General features: G+C 43.5%; 1 protein-coding gene across 2 annotated transcripts in view; it reads right to left on the bottom strand.

The window, feature by feature from the left end:
* The window catches only part of TIMM44 (translocase of inner mitochondrial membrane 44), a 34631-nt gene extending 16501 nt beyond the window's left edge, over nucleotides 1-18130 (bottom strand). For both annotated transcript variants that reach the window (XM_072600976.1, XM_072600977.1), the window contains exons 1-7: nucleotides 17962-18130; nucleotides 14614-14718; nucleotides 9465-9635; nucleotides 7919-7999; nucleotides 6285-6434; nucleotides 5412-5551; nucleotides 4570-4655 (exon numbers count right to left, since the gene is read on the bottom strand). In XM_072600976.1, the coding sequence (XP_072457077.1) occupies nucleotides 4570-4655; nucleotides 5412-5551; nucleotides 6285-6434; nucleotides 7919-7999; nucleotides 9465-9635; nucleotides 14614-14718; nucleotides 17962-18003 (775 nt within the window). In that variant the 5' untranslated portion in view covers nucleotides 18004-18130. The remainder of the gene's footprint in view (nucleotides 1-4569; nucleotides 4656-5411; nucleotides 5552-6284; nucleotides 6435-7918; nucleotides 8000-9464; nucleotides 9636-14613; nucleotides 14719-17961) is intronic.
* Between the last annotated feature and the right edge of the window lie 2806 nt (nucleotides 18131-20936).

Genomic DNA, 20936 nt, shown 5'->3' with positions numbered 1-20936 from the left:
TGGGAACAAGCCTTTCATCTCTGTTTCAAAAATTCATTCTAACCTTAGTTACTGTCAACACAAGCACCTAAAGAGAATAAAAAAAAAAATATTGACTATGACACCATAAACTTCCTTTTTTCAGAGTTCATAAGTGTACATGAACTTGAGCAAAATAACAAAAATATTCTGCTTCTTTTGAATGCCCTGTTCTGTGTACTTCCTTTAGGTTTCAATAGGTATTCTCGAATTATGCTGTGAAGCATCAATCAAAAAATTATGCCACTAAACACCAAGAGGTCATATCAGAGGATAGGGCATCTTCCTATGAACAGCTTTATACAAAGGGCAGGACTTGATGAGGAGTCAGCAAAGAAGAGGATGACCCCTATCAAGTGGGGACCTGAGATTACAGTCAAATGCTTGAGGAAGCACTTTTAAACCTGCTCTTGGGCAAATACACCCTGTAGAGCCTCATTCTATGCTTCCCCCAATGCAGACAGACGACCTCCCTCCTGAATCCAAGCCCCACATCTCCATCAGGATGTCTCTCAACCCAAAGTCATCTACTAAAACTGCCCCATTGGTTACCGGTGCTCTCCCAACCAGCTAGATTCAGAGGCTCAGTTCTCCCTGACTTCTCCCCCTCCCTCATGCTCCATATCTTGTCAGAAAATTCTGGTGACCTGATGAAAACTGCTGCTCTGTACCTTCCCTACTATATTCCTCTGGGTCTGCTCTCTAAGGTCACTGAGTCAATAAACATTTATAAAGGGCCTCCTTTGTGCCAGACACTTCTCATGTCAAACACTTCTGCCTATGAGGGCCTTTCAAATATCTGAAACCTATCTCTTTAGTCTCTTCTTTCAGGAAGGTCCCAAACATGACACTTTCATGTCCTGCTCCCAGTCACACTCATATTCTAGAACCAGGATCAAATGGGCTCTGCTACTGAACATCAAAGAGCAACCTCTGTCCCTATGTCTCCACTCATGAGGACTCATCCCTGGTCAGCACTTCCCTATTTGTGTCATTTCTTCCATGAGAATGTTGTTTCTATTTGTACCCCAGAACTTAGCACAATATTTGGCACACGATAAGCTTTTTCATTAGTATACTTCGCCAAGTTGAGGGAAGTGGATACAAATGTGATAGAATCCATCACCTAAATCCCATCAAACTTCCAAATGCAGTCTCCTGCTCTATCAGATCTCTAGGGCCTTCTTCCTTGAACCCCTCCCACATGATCTCTCCTACAGATGAGCTCAGATAAGGCCATCTACAACACGTGACTTCCTCTCCTTTTAACCCCCTATCTAGATGCCAACCTTCCATTTTACTGGCACTGCTCCCCCCAAAGTTGCCCATGATCTCTTTAATTTTCAAATCTAGTGGCCTTGGCTCACTCCTCAGCCTTCTTGACTCTTTGGCAGCCTTTGACACTATCCCTCTCTCTTCTTTGATTCTCTTTTCTCTAGATTTTCAGGACACTACTCTCCTTGTTTTCTTCCTACTGACCAATCTGTCTCATTTGCTGGATCTTCACAGGTGACACTAACTATGGGTGGCCCACAGGGTTCTGCCCAGGGCCTTTTCTTCTCCTTCTACACATCTCTTGGTGACCTCATCATCTCCTATTATCAAGAATAAAATCCTGTGTTTGGGGTTCAAAGCCTTTTGTAACAAGTTCCCCTCCCCCAATCTCTCCATTCCCTTTATATCTCATATCTCCCCCAGGTACCCTGATTCAATAACAATGACTTTCCTGGAGGTCTTACAAACAAGTTAATTCATCTCCCAACTCTAGGCATTTTGTCTTTATCTTCTATGATTACACTTCTCTCTTTCCTCATCTTCACTTCTTGATTTCCCTGGCTTCAAGTATTAACTAACATTACATTCTACATTTTAACGGAGGTGCTCCCTCTCAAGTAGAGGCATTTGAATTCTAATACCTTCTCTCATTTCCTATTTATCATATATACAGCTTGTAAGTATTTTTGTTTGCTTGTAGTGAGTAGTGCTATTGTGACTTCTCCAAGGGCAGGGGCTGTCTTTTACTTCTCTTTGTGTCCCTAGTGCTTGGCACAGACTGAGCACTTAAATGCTTACTGACCTCTCTTATTTGTCACTGGTCATACCGCCTGCCATTGTAATTTGCTATGTGTGTGCAAAGACTGAGCTCCCAGAAAGCAAGAGTCAACAGCCCTATACTCCCTCCTCAGTGCCCAGGGATGTCAAGTACATTGTAACAGGACCAATCATTTGTTTCATCAGTTTGCTTCTAAGTGAATAATAATCTACTCATCTAATCTGGCTACAAGGTCAAATTTGGTTTCTGAATAAAATTGAAAGAGAAGAGAGGGAAAGGTGAAATCTAACTGCCTTCTATTCTAAAACCAATAAAGCCACAGCTGGACCCACCAACAGCCTCACTCCTAAAGCCCTGTCTGGGCTTCAGCAGCCAAGATACAGTTAGGGCAGCCTTCTGTCTTTTGTTGGTGGGCTGGTTGTTGTCCTTGGTGCTTGAAGAGGACCAAAATGACATCACTATGTTGGAGTCAAGGCACAGTGAGACTGACTGTGGCTAATGAGACCAATGAGTTCAGAAGGTTCTACCACAGATCAGGTGCAAATAATCTAGATGAACATTTGGAGTGGACAAATGTCTCCTAAGTTTGTGCATCCCATGTTTCTTTTGAGCTACTGCAACTCTGCTTTCCTCATACAGCACAGTGTCTTCTTTGATGTGGACATGCAGTGCCAGCATCTCCAAAGTCTCACAAGCAAATCTGAAGTTCTTTAGAAAGACCTTGAGAATGGCCTATCACTTCTTCTGACCTCCATGTGAGTTCTCCTTAAAATAGTTTATGTCTGGCATTAGGTCATTGTAGCCAGTCCACTGAAATAATCCTCTCTGCAGTCGAGTTTGAATGCTTGACAATTCAGCTCAGGAAAGAACCTCAGCGTCTGGTACCTTATCTTGCCAGATGATCTTCAGAATCTTTCTAAGACAATTCAAACGGAAGCGATTCAGTTTCTTGGCATGGCACTGGTGGACTGTCCAGGTTTCACAGGCATACAATAAGATCAGCACAATAGCTTCAGTTTGGTAGGCAGTCTAATACTACCTCTTCTCTCCCACTTTCCTTCAGAGTCTCTCAAACACCTGAGCTAGTTTCTAGCAATGCATGTGGCACTGTCATTATCAATGTGTACATCCCTGGAAAGCACACTATCAAGATAAGTGAACTTAACTATAGTATACAAAATTTCTCAACTTATAACTAATAATTCCATGTATAGATGTAACAGTAGTGCTGGCTGATGGAGAAGCTTTTTCTTGAAGGCTAAAATTAGCACAAGCAGAAGAAAACTAATCCATACTCTGCTGTACCTCAGCCTCAGATGCTGCACTGAGTACACAATTATCTGTGAAAAAAAAAAGTCACACACCAACTCTGCCTCCACTTGAATCCTGGCTTATAGCCTTTTCAAGTTAAATAACTGACCATCAGTGTAATAGCTGACCTTGATGCCATTTTCATCCTTGTTGAAGGCATACAGTAAGATGGTTGAAAACATCACACTAAAAAGCATGGGAGCAAGCACACAACCCAGCTTCACTTCACTGGTGACTGGGAAAGAAAGAGAGCACCTTTCATTATCCATAACCCAGGCAAGCCTGCTGTCATGAAACTGACATACAACGACGAACTTCTCTGGACAACCAAATTTTGCAATTTTTTCACAAGCCCCTCACAACTGAAAGTACCAAAAGTCTTGGTGAGACTGAAGAATGTTGTGTGCAGACCTCTGTTGTACTCCTGGCATTTTTCCTGGAGTTCTTGGGCAGCAAATACCATATCAACTGTTCCTCAGCCCTGTCCTAAACCACATGGGCTCTAAAGTAGATGACCACCTTCCAGGTGAAGGGATTAGCCTATTAAGGAGGAATCTGGCAAGAATCTAGCCAGCAGTGACTAACAATAAGACCCACACTGACACTGTCACAAGACAGCCTATCTCCTTTTCCTTTCTAGAGATGGACAATGGAGGCATCCTTGAATTCCTGAGGGATAACCTCTTCTTGCCATATGACCTAAGAGATTTCAGTCAGCATTTGTAAGAGCAGTGGACCCCACATTATCAATCTCAGCTGTAACAGAATCAGTATCAAGAGTTTTGCCAACATAGCCTTCCTGGCTGCCCTATGACTCACACGGAGCTGATGGGCTAGTGAAATCCCCAGCTCTTTTTTATGAACTGTTGTTCAACTAAGCCTTTTCCATCTCGAGTACATAAAGTTGATTTTGCTAACTCAAGAACAGTACTTATGTTTACCTTAATTTTATCTGGATTTAGCCCGTTATTCAAACCTATTAAGATGTTTGTATCCTGTCATCAAATATGACAGCCATCCTTATCACTTGCTTTCTCCAAGTCCCTGATAAACTTCAAACAGTACAGGGACCAGGCCTATACCTGGAGCACTCTGCTAAAGACCCCTCTCCAAGTTGACTTCAGACAGGTTCCTGTGGCCGCTACACTCCAAATGACCCAAGGTCAAGAAAGTTTTTTGCCACTTACTATTTAAGACGACATTATTGTCCTTGAAATCTTTCCACTGTTGATACCACTTTGAATCCTTGTGCAGCACCACTCCCATTGCTTCCCTGGGGAAAATCACAAGGCATTCATTTCATCAGTAACCTTGACCTGAGGTTTGAAAAGGGAACATGACAGATACTTCCAGGAAAACTTTTGATGGTCAAAACTCCCCAGTCCAGCCCACACATGCATCTATTGTTTGCTTTCCTGCCTGTCACTGTCCTTGTTTTCCTGACTTTTTTAGGCCACAACAATCCTGCCCCATGTCTTTGTCACAGATGAATCCACTGCTGAGATATGCAGAAGTGTGTGCATAATGCAGTATTTATATATACAATAAGAAGCTTCCTTTATTTGTTGTTCCTAATTCTGAAGAGGGATGATGGTGAAGCAGAAATAACAATGGATTTGAAGCCAGAGGACCAAAGTCAAATCCCAGCTCTTCCTTGGGTAAGTCACTCCCCCTTTCGTTCATCCCCTCAATTAGGGGATGGACTGGCTGACTTGTAGGATCTCTTCCATCTTCTAGATCCTATGATCTTGGCTCTGTGAATCCAGTGCAGAGATACGTGAGACCCCTGATAGAAAAAAACAGGGACCAGATCCATGGACTCTCTTGGCGTATCTCAGAAAGTTAAGTTAGAGACAGATAACTGAAAATAACCCCAAAATAAAACATAACACTGTAGTCACGAGGGCTGAGAACATGGGATCAAGCTACTAGTTCAGCTTCTTTCCCTATCTACAGAAAATAAAATGGTTAAGAAATCAAAGCCAGGCATAGTTAATAACTCAAGGGATTTAGTTTGACAAATACCTACTTGTTGGGTTGAAATACTTTATCCTGATTGAGTTTCTCTCCAGATAACTCAGTCCGTTTTCGCAGTCTCTCTGGCCTTCGGTAGGTGCCTTTCTGTCCTAGTATGTTTTTATCTAGTTCCTTCTTCACACTTTCAATTCCCTAAGGAAAAGCACAATCATTCAAGGGATCACAAAAATCTATCACCTGTTTCCAAGGCACTACTAGTTTCTGGATCCATGGGAGGCCTGACTGAATCCCTCCCAAACCCTCTCCCAAATTATTGGGATTTGCTGAAGATGACAATGCAAAAAGTTCTTGAACTTGAATTCCAGGGAACAGTGGGTAGGTACCATTTCTACTCTACTCATACAAACACAAAACATTACTATTATGTATCTGCACAATTAGACTTTGGTTTTTATTTTCTTGTGTCCTTACATGTTGCCCATTTTTTGGACAGGGAAGCTAATTTGATTTAATAAACTCCATTCCACTTCTGATAAGACCACTAGATCTCAAGGTCAATCAGTCTGAAGAATAACCAGGAGGCTCTGCACCTTTCTCTAGCCTGGGTAGCTTTGGGCTGCATCAGAGGGATGTTCTATAAATATTTAACTGGAAAAATCAAAACTTTCTTTGTCTCAGGCTCTCTGTCAGACAAATTTTTTTTAACACAAAGCCCAAAGGAGAGAAAGGAAAACACAAAAGCATTCCAGCTCCAGTTTTACTATGTGCCCAATGTTCACACCTGTTCTAAGACCCTGCTTCCTCATCTCTACAGGAAAAGTGGTGGATGAGCTGGACTCTAGGACTCTTTCCAGCTACAGAACCTATGACCTGATAACAAATGAACAAAATATCTCCTCCTGAGCTCTCCCAGTCACTGGCTTACCTGAGAAATCATTCGGAAGGCAGTAGTTTGGCCCAGCTTCTCCCCACCTCTGGTCACTGACTCTGCAGACTGCCTGGCTGATTTGGCTGCCGTTCCTATGCCTTCTGCAATTTTTCGGCCAAGGTCACTTTTACTTACTTCATCCAAACTCTAGCACAAGAGACAAAAGTGGTTAGGGCCCTCAATGCAGCCTATATTCTATGGCCCTGCCAACTCTCTTCTGGCAGCACAGAAGCTCCCTGCTACAGAAAAGTATAACATGCACTGTCTTTTGTCATCAGTGGCCTTAATCCCAACAGATTCTCTCAAGCCCAATGCTGATCTGGAGGATAGGGCTGGCTTCAGATCAGTTCCCAGTCCAGTCCTGAAGGTCTAGAGGATTCTAGGGGAGTCCAGGCCAAACTGGGATTTCCCTATAAGTCCATACAGAACAACTCCCAGCAGTGGCCTCCCAGCAGTGGCCTCGTCCTCCCCCACCCTCAAGGATTCCCCCCAAATGAGAGGTAGCCTAGGTGTAACGAGCATTCCTGGCATCCTGGCTCAGTTCTAACTTCTCGCAGTGGCCCTCAGTGTTCTCAGAAACCTAGGGATCCAGCACACAAACCAGAGAGCCCTCAGGTTAAAACACACCCTTGGGCATTTAAGACAATTCAGCTTGCTTACACACACCAATAAATCAACAGGTATTTATTAAACACCTACAATACACAAGGTACATGTGCTGGCGATACAAATACCAATGCAATAACTTACACTTTTATGAGAGGGATACAAGTTTAGAGATAAGCAAATACAGCATAAGTACAAAATAAATACATTGTGATTGGGGAAAATCAGGAAAGCCTTTTTGAAGGAGTCAGCACTTCACTACCTTAAAGAGGGAGGGAAAGGAAGAGGAAGACAATGAGGGAAAGAAAGGAGGAAGAGGAGGAGAGAGGAAAAATACTTGCCTATAAAAGCAATTCATAAAACTGTCACTGACTCTCAAAAGACTGACTTGGACCTTCCTAATTTAATTCAATACACTAATTTTTGGAAAGTTTAGGATTAGGAACCAAAGTTCACATTCGAACTTTCTTGATTTGTAAGTATTTATTTATTCATTTCATCAGCAAACACTCATTACATGCCTAAGTGCAAAATATTGTGCTCAAGGCCAGAGAAAATATGCAACCTGCCCTCAAGGAGCTTACACTCTGGTAACAAGCAACTGACACAAAAAGATAACTTACAATACACAACAAGAAGAGATGCACAGTAGAGACAGGCAAAGTGCTATGTGAGTTTTAAGGTAGAGGGTGTTACCAATAGCAAATATCAAAAGAGGCTTTACAGAGACAGTAGCCCTTGAGTTGAACTTTAAAGGACAGGTAGGAAATTAAGAGGAGAGGGTCAGGAATAATGTGAGCCAAGGGAGAGAGGCAGATACAGAACACATTTGGGAGACAGTCTCATGTAGTTCAGCAGAAGCACAAAATGAATGAAGGGGAGGAACAGTGAGATTAAAGCTGGAAGGGAGGACGGAACCACCTTGGAGAGGGTCCTGCTACCAGGAAGTGGTAGTGAGCCAGTGAAGACAGCAGAAGGGGGAATCAGAGAAAGGCCCCTGTCAAGGCCATGTTCTAGTCTCTTACCTCTTTCACTGTATCAGTGAATGTTCCAATTTTTTTCCTAATTACTTCAGATGTTTTGACTGTTTCAGATTCAATGCTTTTCTATAATAGAGAAGATCAGTTTTGTTAGGAGAAAAATTAGCTATCAGTTATATTTAGTTTTTAGCAGGGCTAGAATCAACCAGAAAAGTTCATTCTTTCCCTGGCAGCCTATTGTCAGTCCTTCTGCCCTGCTAAATTCCATGCTCACAGACTTGCCTTTCTTCTTTAGCTAAAGAGTGCCTCAGGGCTGCTTGAGGGTTGTGGTACAGGGGACTGCATGGACAGGGAGCAAGCCTCACACAGTCAGGTTTCTTAACCATAGCAGATCAATGAAAGCTGCATTAGTGCTGGCCCAAGACCTCTTCTTGAGGCTCAATCTAGTCTGTGAGTAATCAATCTGCCCGAAAAACTATCTGGACAAAGTGGAAGGTAATTTTCCTCTTGTCACAGCCTAAACATACGGTAGCAAAATCATTCCAGGCTAAGTAACTCTTCATATCCTCTGGCCCTATTTCTTTCACTGCCCACTTCATGGCAGATCAACCATGCAACACACCCCAATTTTTTTCCTACTCATCGCCAATTGAGCCATTTGTTGCTAATACATATGATAAAATCTAATATCCTATCCTGTTCACATCCTATTACAAATCAGTTACAGGTCAAATCTAAATGGTCTGTACCACAAGAATTCCATGGTCTCTAATGTCATCCAACATACTGTTACTGAGGTAAAATTAAGAAATACAAATAAAACAGTTCTGGCCAAAATGATGCAACCCAGGGCATAATTTCCCACTGCACCTTTGCTGTGGCTCTTCCAGTCAAATCAAAGCCCCTGACAAGCTAAGAATAGCACATGAGTTATAACAAATGGTCAAATATTTCAAGTCGAATGAGACTCATCGATGAAACAGAAATACATCACCACATAACAATGGGAGCTGACCTGGAATTGTCTACTTATATATTTTTAAAATTTCTAGGGGAAATATATGTTAGAAAATCAAACACAGGTCCTTTTGTTACATGACTCTACCAGTAAGTATCTGAAGAACTGAAAAAGTGTGAAAGGACTTCAAAGGCAATTTAATTCAGCCTGTCCTCTGACAAGAATTCCTCTTGATGAGGAACCACCACCTAGCTTCTGTTCAAAAAACTGAGGTTAAGGGGAAATGCACTGTCTTCAAAACCAATCTAGTCTACTTACATCAAAAGGCAAAGTTTTTCCTTAATCAAACCCTATTAGCTGATGATACAGAAAGAATAATAGGCTGGAAGCCAGGAGTCCTAGGTTCAGATCTGCTCTGCTAATACCCAGGCATGTGATCTAAAACAAATAGGATAAGGATGAAAGATAAAGGATATTTCCTTTCATGGAGTAGACAGCTGGGACAAAAAGACCCTTTAGGGAATGGATGCATTTTTTAGCTCTGACATTCTGTGACTTTATGAACCTCTGTTCTCAAATCTCCATTCTCAAAACACCAAGTGAACTAATACAAAATTCTGTTAAATGACTTACGTATTTCCTTCTTGCTTCCTGAAGGGCATCTGATTCTTCTAACTTCTTAGCTTCATCTCTGAATTTTTTTATACTGTCTTTCATCTCCTTGTTTTTTGCTAATTCTTGCTTGATGTTTTCTATCAAGCCAGACAGGAAACTTTTCCTGCTTCCAGAAGAATAACACTTGGCCTAAAAAAATTTAAAGAAAATCATCATTACCCATGGAAAAAACAGAAGCACGTGACTTCACCAACATGACTGAATATGAATCAAATATTCAACTTGTCGAGTTAAGTCTAGTTTCTATTTTTAAAACAGAAAAGATACTGTCACTTTCTTCTCTTTGGACTCTGATTTGTTAATATCCTAGTTGCTAAAGAGTGTCCAGAACTGACCACAGTCCACCTGATAGCATCTGATCAAAGAGGGCAGTGGGACCTAACACTAACTGCCTTTGTTCTGGAAACCAGATTTCTATCGATTCTACTATATTACTATTGATCTCTATTTCTACTGATGTAACCTTGGATTTCATGAGTTTTTTAGTTTGAACTTGTAGTTGCCTAAAAACCTTTGGTCTTTTTGCATGAACTCGTAGCTAGTCACATCTATACTATACAATTCCCTTTTTTGAACCAGAATAAATGCAGGATTTTACATTTACTCCTTAAATGCAAGGCTAGATGCCATCTTCTTAGCTGTGGCCTGTTGTCCCAGCTTATGGCAATCTTTTGGACTCCTGATTCAATCCTCCATCACAATCTATTCTCCCAACTTCATGTCATCACAAAACAATGTACTAGAAAGGGAAGGACATAATACAACACTGGAGCAAGGATGACCTGAGCAGTCTAAATAAACCTTGGCTGCTTCATTCCTTTAACAAGCCTTTACAGACTGCCAACTATGTGCTCAGTGCTGGGGAGATACAAAGAATTAAAACATGGTGCCTGCTCTCTAGGAGCTTAGCAAGGGCAGTAAGACAGGCACAAAAAAAGTCAAAGACATAATAATGTGACATCTGAGCTGGGCCTTGAAAGAAAGATGGGACTTCCAACAGATGGAAATAGTATCTATGCTATATACATGTGTGTATAGGGGGTGTGTGTGTGTGCATGAATATGTAGGGAACAATACAAATGAAAGCATGATGGTGGCAGGAAAGCACAGGATAGGAACAGTTGTTTTGTTTAAGTATAAACTGTGTTCATTATTCAATTACATCTCATTCTTCATGACCCCATTTGCAGTCTTCTTGGCTAACACACTAGAATGGTATGACATTTCCTTTTCCAGTTCATTTTATAGATGAGGAAACTGAGGCAAACAGGCTGAAGTGACTTGCCTACCATCATACAGCTAGCAGGTGTCTGAGGCTGGATCTGAACTCAGGAAGATAAGTCTTCCTGACTCCAGGACCAGAACTCATGTTTACAGAGCACCTTCCTTACATCTTTACAAAGCAAGGTACCATCTAGCTGCTTCTAAGCATGGAAAGGGGAGAGAGAGAGAGGAAGAACAAGGACAGGGCAGGGCAGGGCAGGGCAGGGCAGGGCAGAGTAGAGAAAAGAAAGGGGAAGGAGAAAGGGGAGGGGAGGGGAGGAGAGAAGAGAATTTTTCAGTACAACTGAAAAAGCAACAGGGTTGTTAATAGATTATAGAAGGTCTTGAATTTCATCCACTAAGGGACAGACCATCACTAAAGGTTCTTAAGCCAGGAAATTATGTGATCCAAGTTGTTCATGAGATAGATGATTCTGGCAGCAGGGTAAGAGACAGAATGAAGATGCAGGTGGTAGAGAGAGGAAAGTACCCAGAGAAGGAAAGACTATTTAAAAGAGGTAACAAGGAACTGAACATGAATGACAGTAATGAAAATGGAAAGGTAGGGAATCAGGGGAAGAGAACTAGGGTGAAAAAAGAATTCAAGATGACTGTGGAGTCACAAGCACTGTGTACAATTCACTGGGATAAATTAGTGGCAGTTTCGTTAATGGAAATATGGAAGCCAAAAAGGCTTTCGAAGAGGGTAATTCTGGTTTTATAAATATGGGGCTTTACATAAGTGGGGCGCTCAGTTGAACAGGGAACAAAGCTGAGTTTGTTGTTAGGAGATCTAAGGCAGAAGACCTAGTTGCTTCTTCTTATCTGTATTGACCTTAGGCAAGTCACTTCCCCTCTCAAGACCTCAGTTTGCCCATCTATAAAAAGGGTGTTAAGACCAGATGATCTTAAAGGTCCCTTCTACGATTCTACATTCCACAGAGAGTTGGAACTGTAATTCTGGAGCTCAGGAGAGAGGTGTCTGCACTCTCAGAATTAGAAAGATGTCAGAAGTCATCTAATTCAACTCCTGAACAAGAATCTCCTCTACCCCACCTCAAGTAAGCAAAGCTTTGTCTCAAGACTGAGAGAATCTACTTACCTTCTAGGATACTGTTTTACCTTTTGAGGTGGATCAACTTATTAGGAAGTTTCTTCCTTACATTAAGTCTAAATTTCATTTCTTTTTAACTATTACACATTGCTCTTGGTTCTGACTTCTCAGACACAGCAGAACAAGTTTAATATTACTTTCATCTACATGACAGCCTTCAAATATGTGAAGATACGTAGACCATTATGTCCCACCTATGCATTCTACTCTCCAGGATAAACATCTCTTTATTTTTTCGGCTGCTCTTTATTCCCTATAACCACTTTGCACTCCTCTGGACACTTTTCAACTATCTAATCACTTTCTTTTTTAACTAAAAACTTATGCCCAGAAGAGAACACAATACTCCTATATGTGATAGGGACATGACAGAGGTGATGGGGCTATCCCCTCCCAAGTTCCAGAAACTAGGCCTCTCTTAATGAAGACTGAGATTCTATTAACTTTCTTGACTGCTGCAAATTACTTATATCAAGCACAAGGTCAATTCAATGCAATTTTCAGAGCTGCTCAGACTGCTCTCTAGTCACACCTCCAGTACCTTCTAGGGAAGATAATGTTTTGACTCCAAATCTAAGAGGACTTGGCATTTATCACTATTAGAGTCAGCCCAATGTTCTACTCTGCCAGACTAGAGAAGATCGTCATCCAATGTAAGCTATTCTTTCCTGCTTTGTATTGTTTGCAAATTAGATAAATACACCATCTATTTGATTATCTAAGTAAATAAAAACGGTGAGAATGCAGAGCCAAGCACAGATCTTTGGGGGCACTCCACTGGAAATCTCCCTCCAAGCTGACATGGAACCATTAACTAGCACTCCTTGGGCCAATCTATTCACCCAGTTCCAAATGTATCTACACGTACAATCACTGAGCCTGCAAGACTGGAGACAAAGATTTGGAATCATCCAAACAAATTACTGTTGATGATCCACTCAAAATTAGATATCTTAAAGTCTCAAATACAGACCTTGCCAAAATTAAGCACTAATTATTACACAGGAAAATGCTGCTATAGTACAAAGCATCTTTGCCCAAAAAGTTAATACGTACATCCTAGAACAGCAGCCTCCAGAAAGGCTCATACCCACACTAAGGTTCTGTTGGTTGGCAATAGTATAACCAAAAAATATGAACAATCAGCCCTCTTATTGAACAGCTGGTATCCATGGTAAGATAGTGGAAAGACCTCTGGATTTAGAGTCCCCAATCTCCTACTCACTACCTTTTTTAACCACAGGGAAAATCTTTTGACCTATCAACTGTTCTCCTAATTCAACATCACATCTCCAATATCCCTGCACTTTTACAAGTCATCCTCCTCCCCATTTCCATCTTTCTGAATCATTCACCTTCTCTTTAGGACTCAACTTCTTTGCTTTCCCTGTGAAATCTTTCCTTATCTCCCCAGTTCTTTGGGCTTTTTCCTCATCCCAAATTACCATGTTATGAATGTTTCATGTTTGTATGCTATATAGCCAGTGGGATGCAAAAGCTTTGCAAGGGAAGGACTTGTTTTCAATTTTTTGTATCCTAGCATAGTATCTTACATATCTTTTTTTTTTGACCTGTGATGTCATCAGTTCAGAAGCTACCCTAGTAAGAAATCTTTATTGTAATAGAAGTGGGCACCTTCTCAAAGCCTTAGAGTTGCCTGGGGTACTGAAAATAATTTGTTCAGAATGACCCAGAGTCTGGGCCAAAGGAAGGAGACGAATCTGTATTTTCCTAAGTCCAAGGTAAGATGGCTATTCATAACACACCATAAGTCTCTCTTTAGACACAGCAAGTGCTTAATATTTGTTGAATTCCTCATTGTGGGCCTCATATTTTCCCACCTGCAAAATGAGGGAGTTTGATAAGATTATCCCAACATTCCCTTCCAGCTGTAACTCCAACGATCCTACATTTTTCACACAATCATTTCCCACAAGCAGTGTTTGGACTAATGTTCAAACTTGAGCTCTTCATAGACTGAGTCCCCCATCCACTGTGCATGATGGGCTACTTCTCTGCTAAAAAACTTTCCATGTATTCTGACAGTGCCACAAAGTCTAAGTTCCTTAGCCCTGCAGGGTTTTATACTGATCTATTGTTCCCAATTTTTTCCCCTACAAATCAGACTCTTCCCCCAAATCAGCCTGCACATTCCCACCTCCTGCCTCTCTCACGCTACTCCTCTGGCTGAACACCTACACAATCTCTATCCATCCTTCAAGAACCTCAAGCCAGAAAGGATTTTCTCCACTTGTACTTGGTTGGTATCTCTCTCATATCCATTCCTATAACACCAGCATGTAACTGGTATGTATGTTGTCCTACCTACTGAACCATAAGCTCTGTGAGGGCAGGGACCAGGCCTTACTTATCTCTATATGTCCCCGCCAGCACTGAGGGCAGCACCCTGCACATGAAAGGCACTAAGTTAGTATTTGCTGAATGAATTTTTGAAGATGGAATGATTACATACAAGGTCACACAATTTTAGACTCATGTATGTAGAGTCTACCACAAACTTGACTAGTATGTTACCTTCAAGAGTAAATGCTCTGCCCAGGAATTTTAGAAGTATCCTTTCAGAGCTTTAACTGCTGCGCTGACCATTTTTCCTCAGCAACCCCACCACTCCATATATTGCCAAAAGAGATCACTTTCTGATCTTTCCCAGCAGTGTTCCTTCTTTGCCCTCCAACGCCCCTGGAGAGCAGAGGAAATCTCCTTACTTACCAGCGGCAGCTCTAAACGTGATCTGCACATTCGATAGACAGGGCCATAGGACACTGGCCCAGGGTACCAGCCAGAGAGAAGCTGGATCGAACTGCCAAAGCATCTCTAAAATCAGGAGGGAAAGAGCAAAAAAAAAAAAAAAAAAAAAAAGAACAGGAATTATTATTTTACCTCTGTGGAATGAAGGACTGAGGGGGAGGGGAAAGAATAAGAATCTTCTTATCAATCTGCCCTATACTTAATGAAAAGAAACAAGGATAAAATGAGATATCATGACTGGATCTGCATAAATTACACTCTGGCTCCTAGGTCACAGAAAGAGTAGGAGCTATAGCAGAATTTCTTCAGCTTGGGTAAAAAGGGATCACTTCTTTTGTGATTTATTTAAACCTTCATACCAACTGTTCTCTGATTTTGTCATCCCCCCACTTTGTCTCTTTCCCTTTTTTTGCCAGCCCCCTTTCCCATTATTTACTGCTAATTTTAACTGGTAGCCTATCTGAGAGAAAACCTATTAAATTTATAAAACCTATTAAAAACTACCACCAATTCACACTCAGTTATTTTTACCCACATTGATAAAATTTGCCTAACCTAAGAAATGACTGCCAGAACAAAGAAAAGAGAAATCCCAGATCTCCTAACTTCCAAGCTCAGAATTCCATCCACTTTCTTACCACTTTAATTTGGACTTATGACAGCTGAGTAGGTAACCCAGTTTAGTGTCAAGCACTTTGGATTAGAATCTCTCATTCTGGTGTTTAGACTGTGTGACCTTGAAAAACAAAATCACTACTTATCTAGGCCTCATTTTCTTCATCTATAAAATGAGGAGCTGGAGGACATAATCCCCAAAGCACACCCCAATCCCTTTTCACTCCAAATTTTATGATCCAGAGGCCTAAAGTAGACAAAAAACTGCTGAAGATCTTTAGCCAGAAACCTTTTCCTTCCCCTGCCCTCCCTCTTTTCCCCCTCAGGTTCTTTCCTGGCTCCACTGACTTACTTCTATTATGGTCCTGCCATTCGTACTAAGTCTACCTTTCTAATCACTGCCTTCGGTTATTCCATTCAGATTCATTTTCTTACTCTTTTCAAGTTCACAATGACTTTATGTGTTTGTAGAAACAAATATGAAAGACAGAATTCACTGCGTTGTCTAGGTCTGTATCTCTAATTTTGTCAGAATCTGAGGCTATATAAGTTTTTGGTTTTTGGAGTAGAAGGAGGCAGTGGGATGAGTCCTGGAGGTAAATCTCAGATCTACCTGGTGTGTGATTTGGGCAAGTCCACTCCATTCTTTGAACACCAGTTTCCTCCCATCCCTCCCTTTCACTGGTTGCAGAGTCAGGATCAGAACCCTAGTCTTCTGTATTTCATCTAATGCTTTTAGATCAGGCCACTAATACCACTAGATTCAGTTGCCATTGACTTTTTAAGTCCCTGGAAGCTCAGTGATACAATTCTGTGATACTTTTATGTTGCATGACCAGCTAAAGGAAAGTCTAAATGAGTCATGTCATAGCTGGGTTCATGCTTAATATTATGTTGCAGCTGAAGGGCTAAGCAAGGAAAAGAAGTGAAAGGTGTACAGAGTTTGCTCCTATTCCAAGATGCACTGTAGGGCAATAATAATACAGTTCCTTCATTTTACATAAATTCTGAGACAGATGTACAGCTTTCTCCCCCAGTGATATTTTATCCCCTCATAGAGAACAGAATAAAAAAATTAGGTAAGTTTAGAACTAGAAGAAACCACTGTAATCACCCAGTCCAATCCATAACATTCAATTTAACACTCTTGGCAAATGGTCATTCTAACTGCGCATGAAGACCTTTTATAGGAAGGAATGCATTACCGTCCAAGTATTAGTGTCCTAATTTAACTCTTTTCAGTTTCCACACTTTGCTGCTGGTTCGGCCCTGGGAGACCAAAGAAGGATTCAATTCCTTTTCTACATGACAATGTTCCAATGTTTCTCCCCCCACCCAGATCCTACTCTTCTGTAGATGAAACATATTCGGGTTCCTTCGATCCTCATGGTCACTTTCCATCTTATCAATGTTTTTTCTCAAGCTAAGCCCAGAACTGAATTCAACACTTCAGATGTGATCAGATAAGAACAAGCAGAAATCCTCAAGGAGCCCTGCCAGAAGAACCAGGGAAGGAAAGCTGACTTTGAATTCACTGACCCTCAAAGGACCTCTAATATAATATGCACCTCAACAGGAATTCCCTCTACCACAGAACCAACAAGTAATCTTAAGTCTTTGTTTGCAAACCTCTAGGAAGGGGAAACCCAGTGTCTCCTCAGGCAGCCTATTACACTTCGGGCATCACTCTGAGGAAGTTTTGTCTATTCTAGGCTAAGTATGCCTCCCAGTAACTTCTACTCCAACTGCTCCCAGTCCAATCACGACAAGTCTGACCTAACCTGCCTTCAGCGTCCGGAGCCCTGCGAACACTAGAGGATAGGCATTACATATCTGGTCTTCAGATCAGACTCAAGGTCCTCCACCACCCTCTCACAACTCTTGCGCTGGTCACTATTCTTAAACTGTGTGATGAGAAATGACCCCAGCAGGGGCTAACCAGTGCCCACCCTCTTTCATTCTTGGCCCTACCACCCTCTCACAGGACTCTGAAATAGCTTCTAAGCGGCCATGTCACAGCACTGACATATTCTGCGTCTCCACTGAACCCCCCCAAACTTTTATCCCACTGTCTCCTGGTCATGACTCTACTGACATCCCCCTCCCTCCCTGTCATCTTCTCCTCGTTGGCCCTGGCGGGAAAGTACTGGGCTTGGGTTCTAATCCTGCCCGATGACTCCTAGCAAGCCGGTTCCCCTGCAAAGGCCTGGCTCTGCATCCTGCTCTGACGTATACTACAGTGTGACCTTGGGCTAGTCTCCTTCTTCTGGGGCCCTCAGTTTCCTCATCTGCAGAAGCAGGCGGCTGGAGTTGCTCGGGGCCCCCGCTGTCCTGCTTGGGGGTCTCGGCCCCTAGTCCTCCGTGGCCCTTCCAAACCTTATCTGGAGGGGCCGCGCTCCGGAGCAGCAGCCCCCCACCCAGGCCCCGAAAATCGCTAGCCTTAGGAGGGCCGAAAGCCTCGCGGGCCCCAAGGTGACGAGGAAGGTCGGGGTCGGACGGGTCCAGGCCGGGCCCGCCACAACCACGGCCTCGCCCCGAGCGTTCGCCGGCTCGCCCTCCCCAAGCCCCGCCGAGGCACGCCGCTCGGCCCCTCCCCTTGGGAGCCCCAGCAGCCACAGGCCCGAGCCCGGGCCGAGAGCGCGCCGCGCCCCTTCCTTCGCCTCCCCTCCCCACTCCGCCTGCCTAACACCTCACCCGATAGCAGCGGCACGATCCACCCATTAACGCCACCGCCATGTTGGAGAAGACCGTGTGACCTTCCCGCGGCGCGGATGGAACACGTCACCACCCTTCGCCTCGAGGAGGTGGGCCCAGGGCGGGGCCTGAGGTGCCGGGCCACGGAAGCCTCGCCACCGAAGGCAGGCCACTGCGCGCGTGCGCGTGCGCGGCCTGGGAGTCTGCGACCCCTGCTGGCGGAACGGATCGACGGACATGAACGGATTGACAGAGGCAGCGTCGAAAGGAAAGGCAGGCTCACGGATGCGACACGAGCTAGAGGAGAACGGCCCGGGGAAGACTAGAAGTGGACGAGTAGAGGGACGGACGAAATATGTAACAGTCCTCACTGGCATTGTGCAGTCAGCGTGACAGACTCGAGGGGACGGACAGACACTCAGAGACGAGCGGCAGCCGCCAAGGACAAAGGCGGACTGCGGGCGGTGCTTCCGAGGCTGGGGCTCCAGGGCCGCCGCCGTCCTCCCGTGAGCCTCCGGGGTCCTGGGGCTCCTCGGAGGCCGGGGCGGCCCCGGCTCGCCGTGTCCCGCGGGCGGTCACTTGGGACGCAGAGAGGAGGCGCGACAGCAGCTCCTGCCGGGAGCTCCGCGCTCGGGCCGGCGGGCCCAGCAGCCTTCTCGCCGACCGCGTCCCCCCTGCTCTCCTGGGCCATTTGGGCTTCAGTCTGCTTCTTGGCGGAGCGCTGGGTCCTGCATCGCGCCAAGGACGGGTTCCAGGAGCTAGCTTTCGATGGAAGCAGCAGTTAGCGAAGTCACGTCTCCGAGCTTCGGGCCGGACCACACCCTCCCATCTGTTAGTCGTGTTCTGTTCAAATGAGCCTGCTTCAAATTGGAACAGATCGCCTAAAAGCTAGATCCACTGCTCGTGGCAGGAAGGGACAGTCAATCAGTGTGGTGGACAGGTCAGCATACAGTCTACCTGAGCGGACTTGCCCGCTGGAAGCAGAGGTGAGATGCTGACTACCTCCCAGAGGGCTGCGATACGCTCAGGAAAGTGGATGACAGGCAGGAGAGGCAATGAGCACCATGCGCCTGATCGTAGAATGTAGGCCCAGGTTCTGAAGAAAGCGTAACAGAGGTTATGCTAGCTAAAACAAGAGTCTAGATTTTGGATTATTGTGGACAATTCAGAATTGTGTATTTTCTGGAGTGAACCTTCTGGAGGATTTTTTCCCTTTAGCAAAAAAATATTTCAATATATACTTTGAAATATACTTTGTTTATAAAGAGTTCAATGCATCCCTGAGGGTCATGGTGGGTACAGCATTAAGTACCTGCCAGCTCAAGCTAAACAAGTAAGGAAAAAGGAGGCACTTGGAAAAACAAGAGCTAAAGCCCCGGTGAACAGCAGCTGAAAAAAGGCCACTGAATGGAATTGGGTAGAGAAGTTGGTGAGTCATTTTGGAGACATAGCTTAATTGAAAGCTAAGGATGGAGTAAGCTAAAAGGAAAGAACAATGAATGCAAATGCAAACAAATGCAAACAAGCCTCTAAGCTGCCGGCCCTGTGCCCCACCCCCTCCTTTCAGGCTTGCATCTCTGGATTCTGATAGTGACACTTTGTTTTGTGCATGAGAGCCAGGTATGAGATGAAGAGTCAAGAAAATAAGGTCTCTTACCAGGAAATTTAACAGCTAGCTGTTAACTCCACTCCTTTCCTTTGCAAAGACTTATATAGGACAGACCTCACAAAGTGGCAGTATTATTAGAGTTGGTACCTGTATCAAAGAAATACAGGAAGGAGGGGCTAGAAAAAAGCTATCTCCTCCATTTTCTCGAACTTGAAGTACAAGGAATGGAGTAAAATGTGTCTTGATTTTGCTGACTTAATTCTCTGAATCACTCAGTAACAGCAGTATGGAGGTAGGCACAGCCCTGAGAAGGGAACAGTTGCCCTTATATTTGTTCCATAAAAGCCTGAGGCACGAACAGACTTTGTACTAAAGATGTTGAGAATATCCAAGGCTCAGATTTTCTCTGCTGTATAGATTCTACTGGCCTTCATGGTGCAAAGTAATTACTTTCCTGAATCTTCCCACTCAGCAGTCATGGAATCTCCACAGCTTCCAAAGACCCTTTTTCAAGTTTGTGCATGGGTTGTGCATGGGGAGAGGGGTGAAAAAAGAATTCTGATTTATGGCATCTCACCTCCTGAGAGAGAATGTTACGGGAAGAATGGTCTCCTCTGTGGCCCATCTTTCACTGCAGCAGTGTGCCTGCCTTTCCCATTAGGTCACATCCCTCTTTTCTCATCCTCTAAGTCCTCCACAGGACCTGGCCCTGGTGTTTCATGATTCTAGGAAGGAGGGGGAGACAGAAGAATGGATTTTGTGATGATTACATGGCATAACCCCTGTTCCTTGGGCCAGCTTCAAACCTCCCAGTTCCAATGGGGAGAGAGGTAAACAGATGATTCCCAAGAGGAATCAGCAAGAGCCATGCAAACAAGAGTCATGTCATTAAATAATACCAACCGTTTCAATGCTTCTAATCAGATATCTTTTATTTGATTCCTTGAGTTTCCAATGTTTCCAATCACGTGAGTCACAGTTATTAACTTCATTGGGACTAAGTCATGTTTTCCTTCCTAGCCTAGGTTGAAAACAACAGCAATCCAAGTGTCTTCCTTTATTCATTATAAGAGGCAACATCTGGTTCTCATAAGCTCACTTTTTTCAAGTATCAAACTACCAAATGTAAAGTCAGTCCAAGTGCCACTCTGGTTAGAGCTCAATTCTGTGATTTTCTCAGAAAGTCATAGACTAGGCCTGATCCCTCTTCCACAAAAAATCCTTCAGGGTACATAAAGGTAATGACCACATGATCCATTACATCTTTTCCAGACCAAATAGGTCCAATTGTTCAGGATCACTCCCTTATCTTTCGATATATTTTGGAACAAAACAGAGCCTTTGATTCATGATAAGGTTATGTCCA

This window comes from Notamacropus eugenii, chromosome 4 (assembly GCF_028372415.1).
Source record: "Notamacropus eugenii isolate mMacEug1 chromosome 4, mMacEug1.pri_v2, whole genome shotgun sequence".
NCBI lineage: Eukaryota > Metazoa > Chordata > Mammalia > Diprotodontia > Macropodidae > Notamacropus > Notamacropus eugenii.
This window is presented reverse-complemented; position numbering and strand designations above follow the sequence as displayed.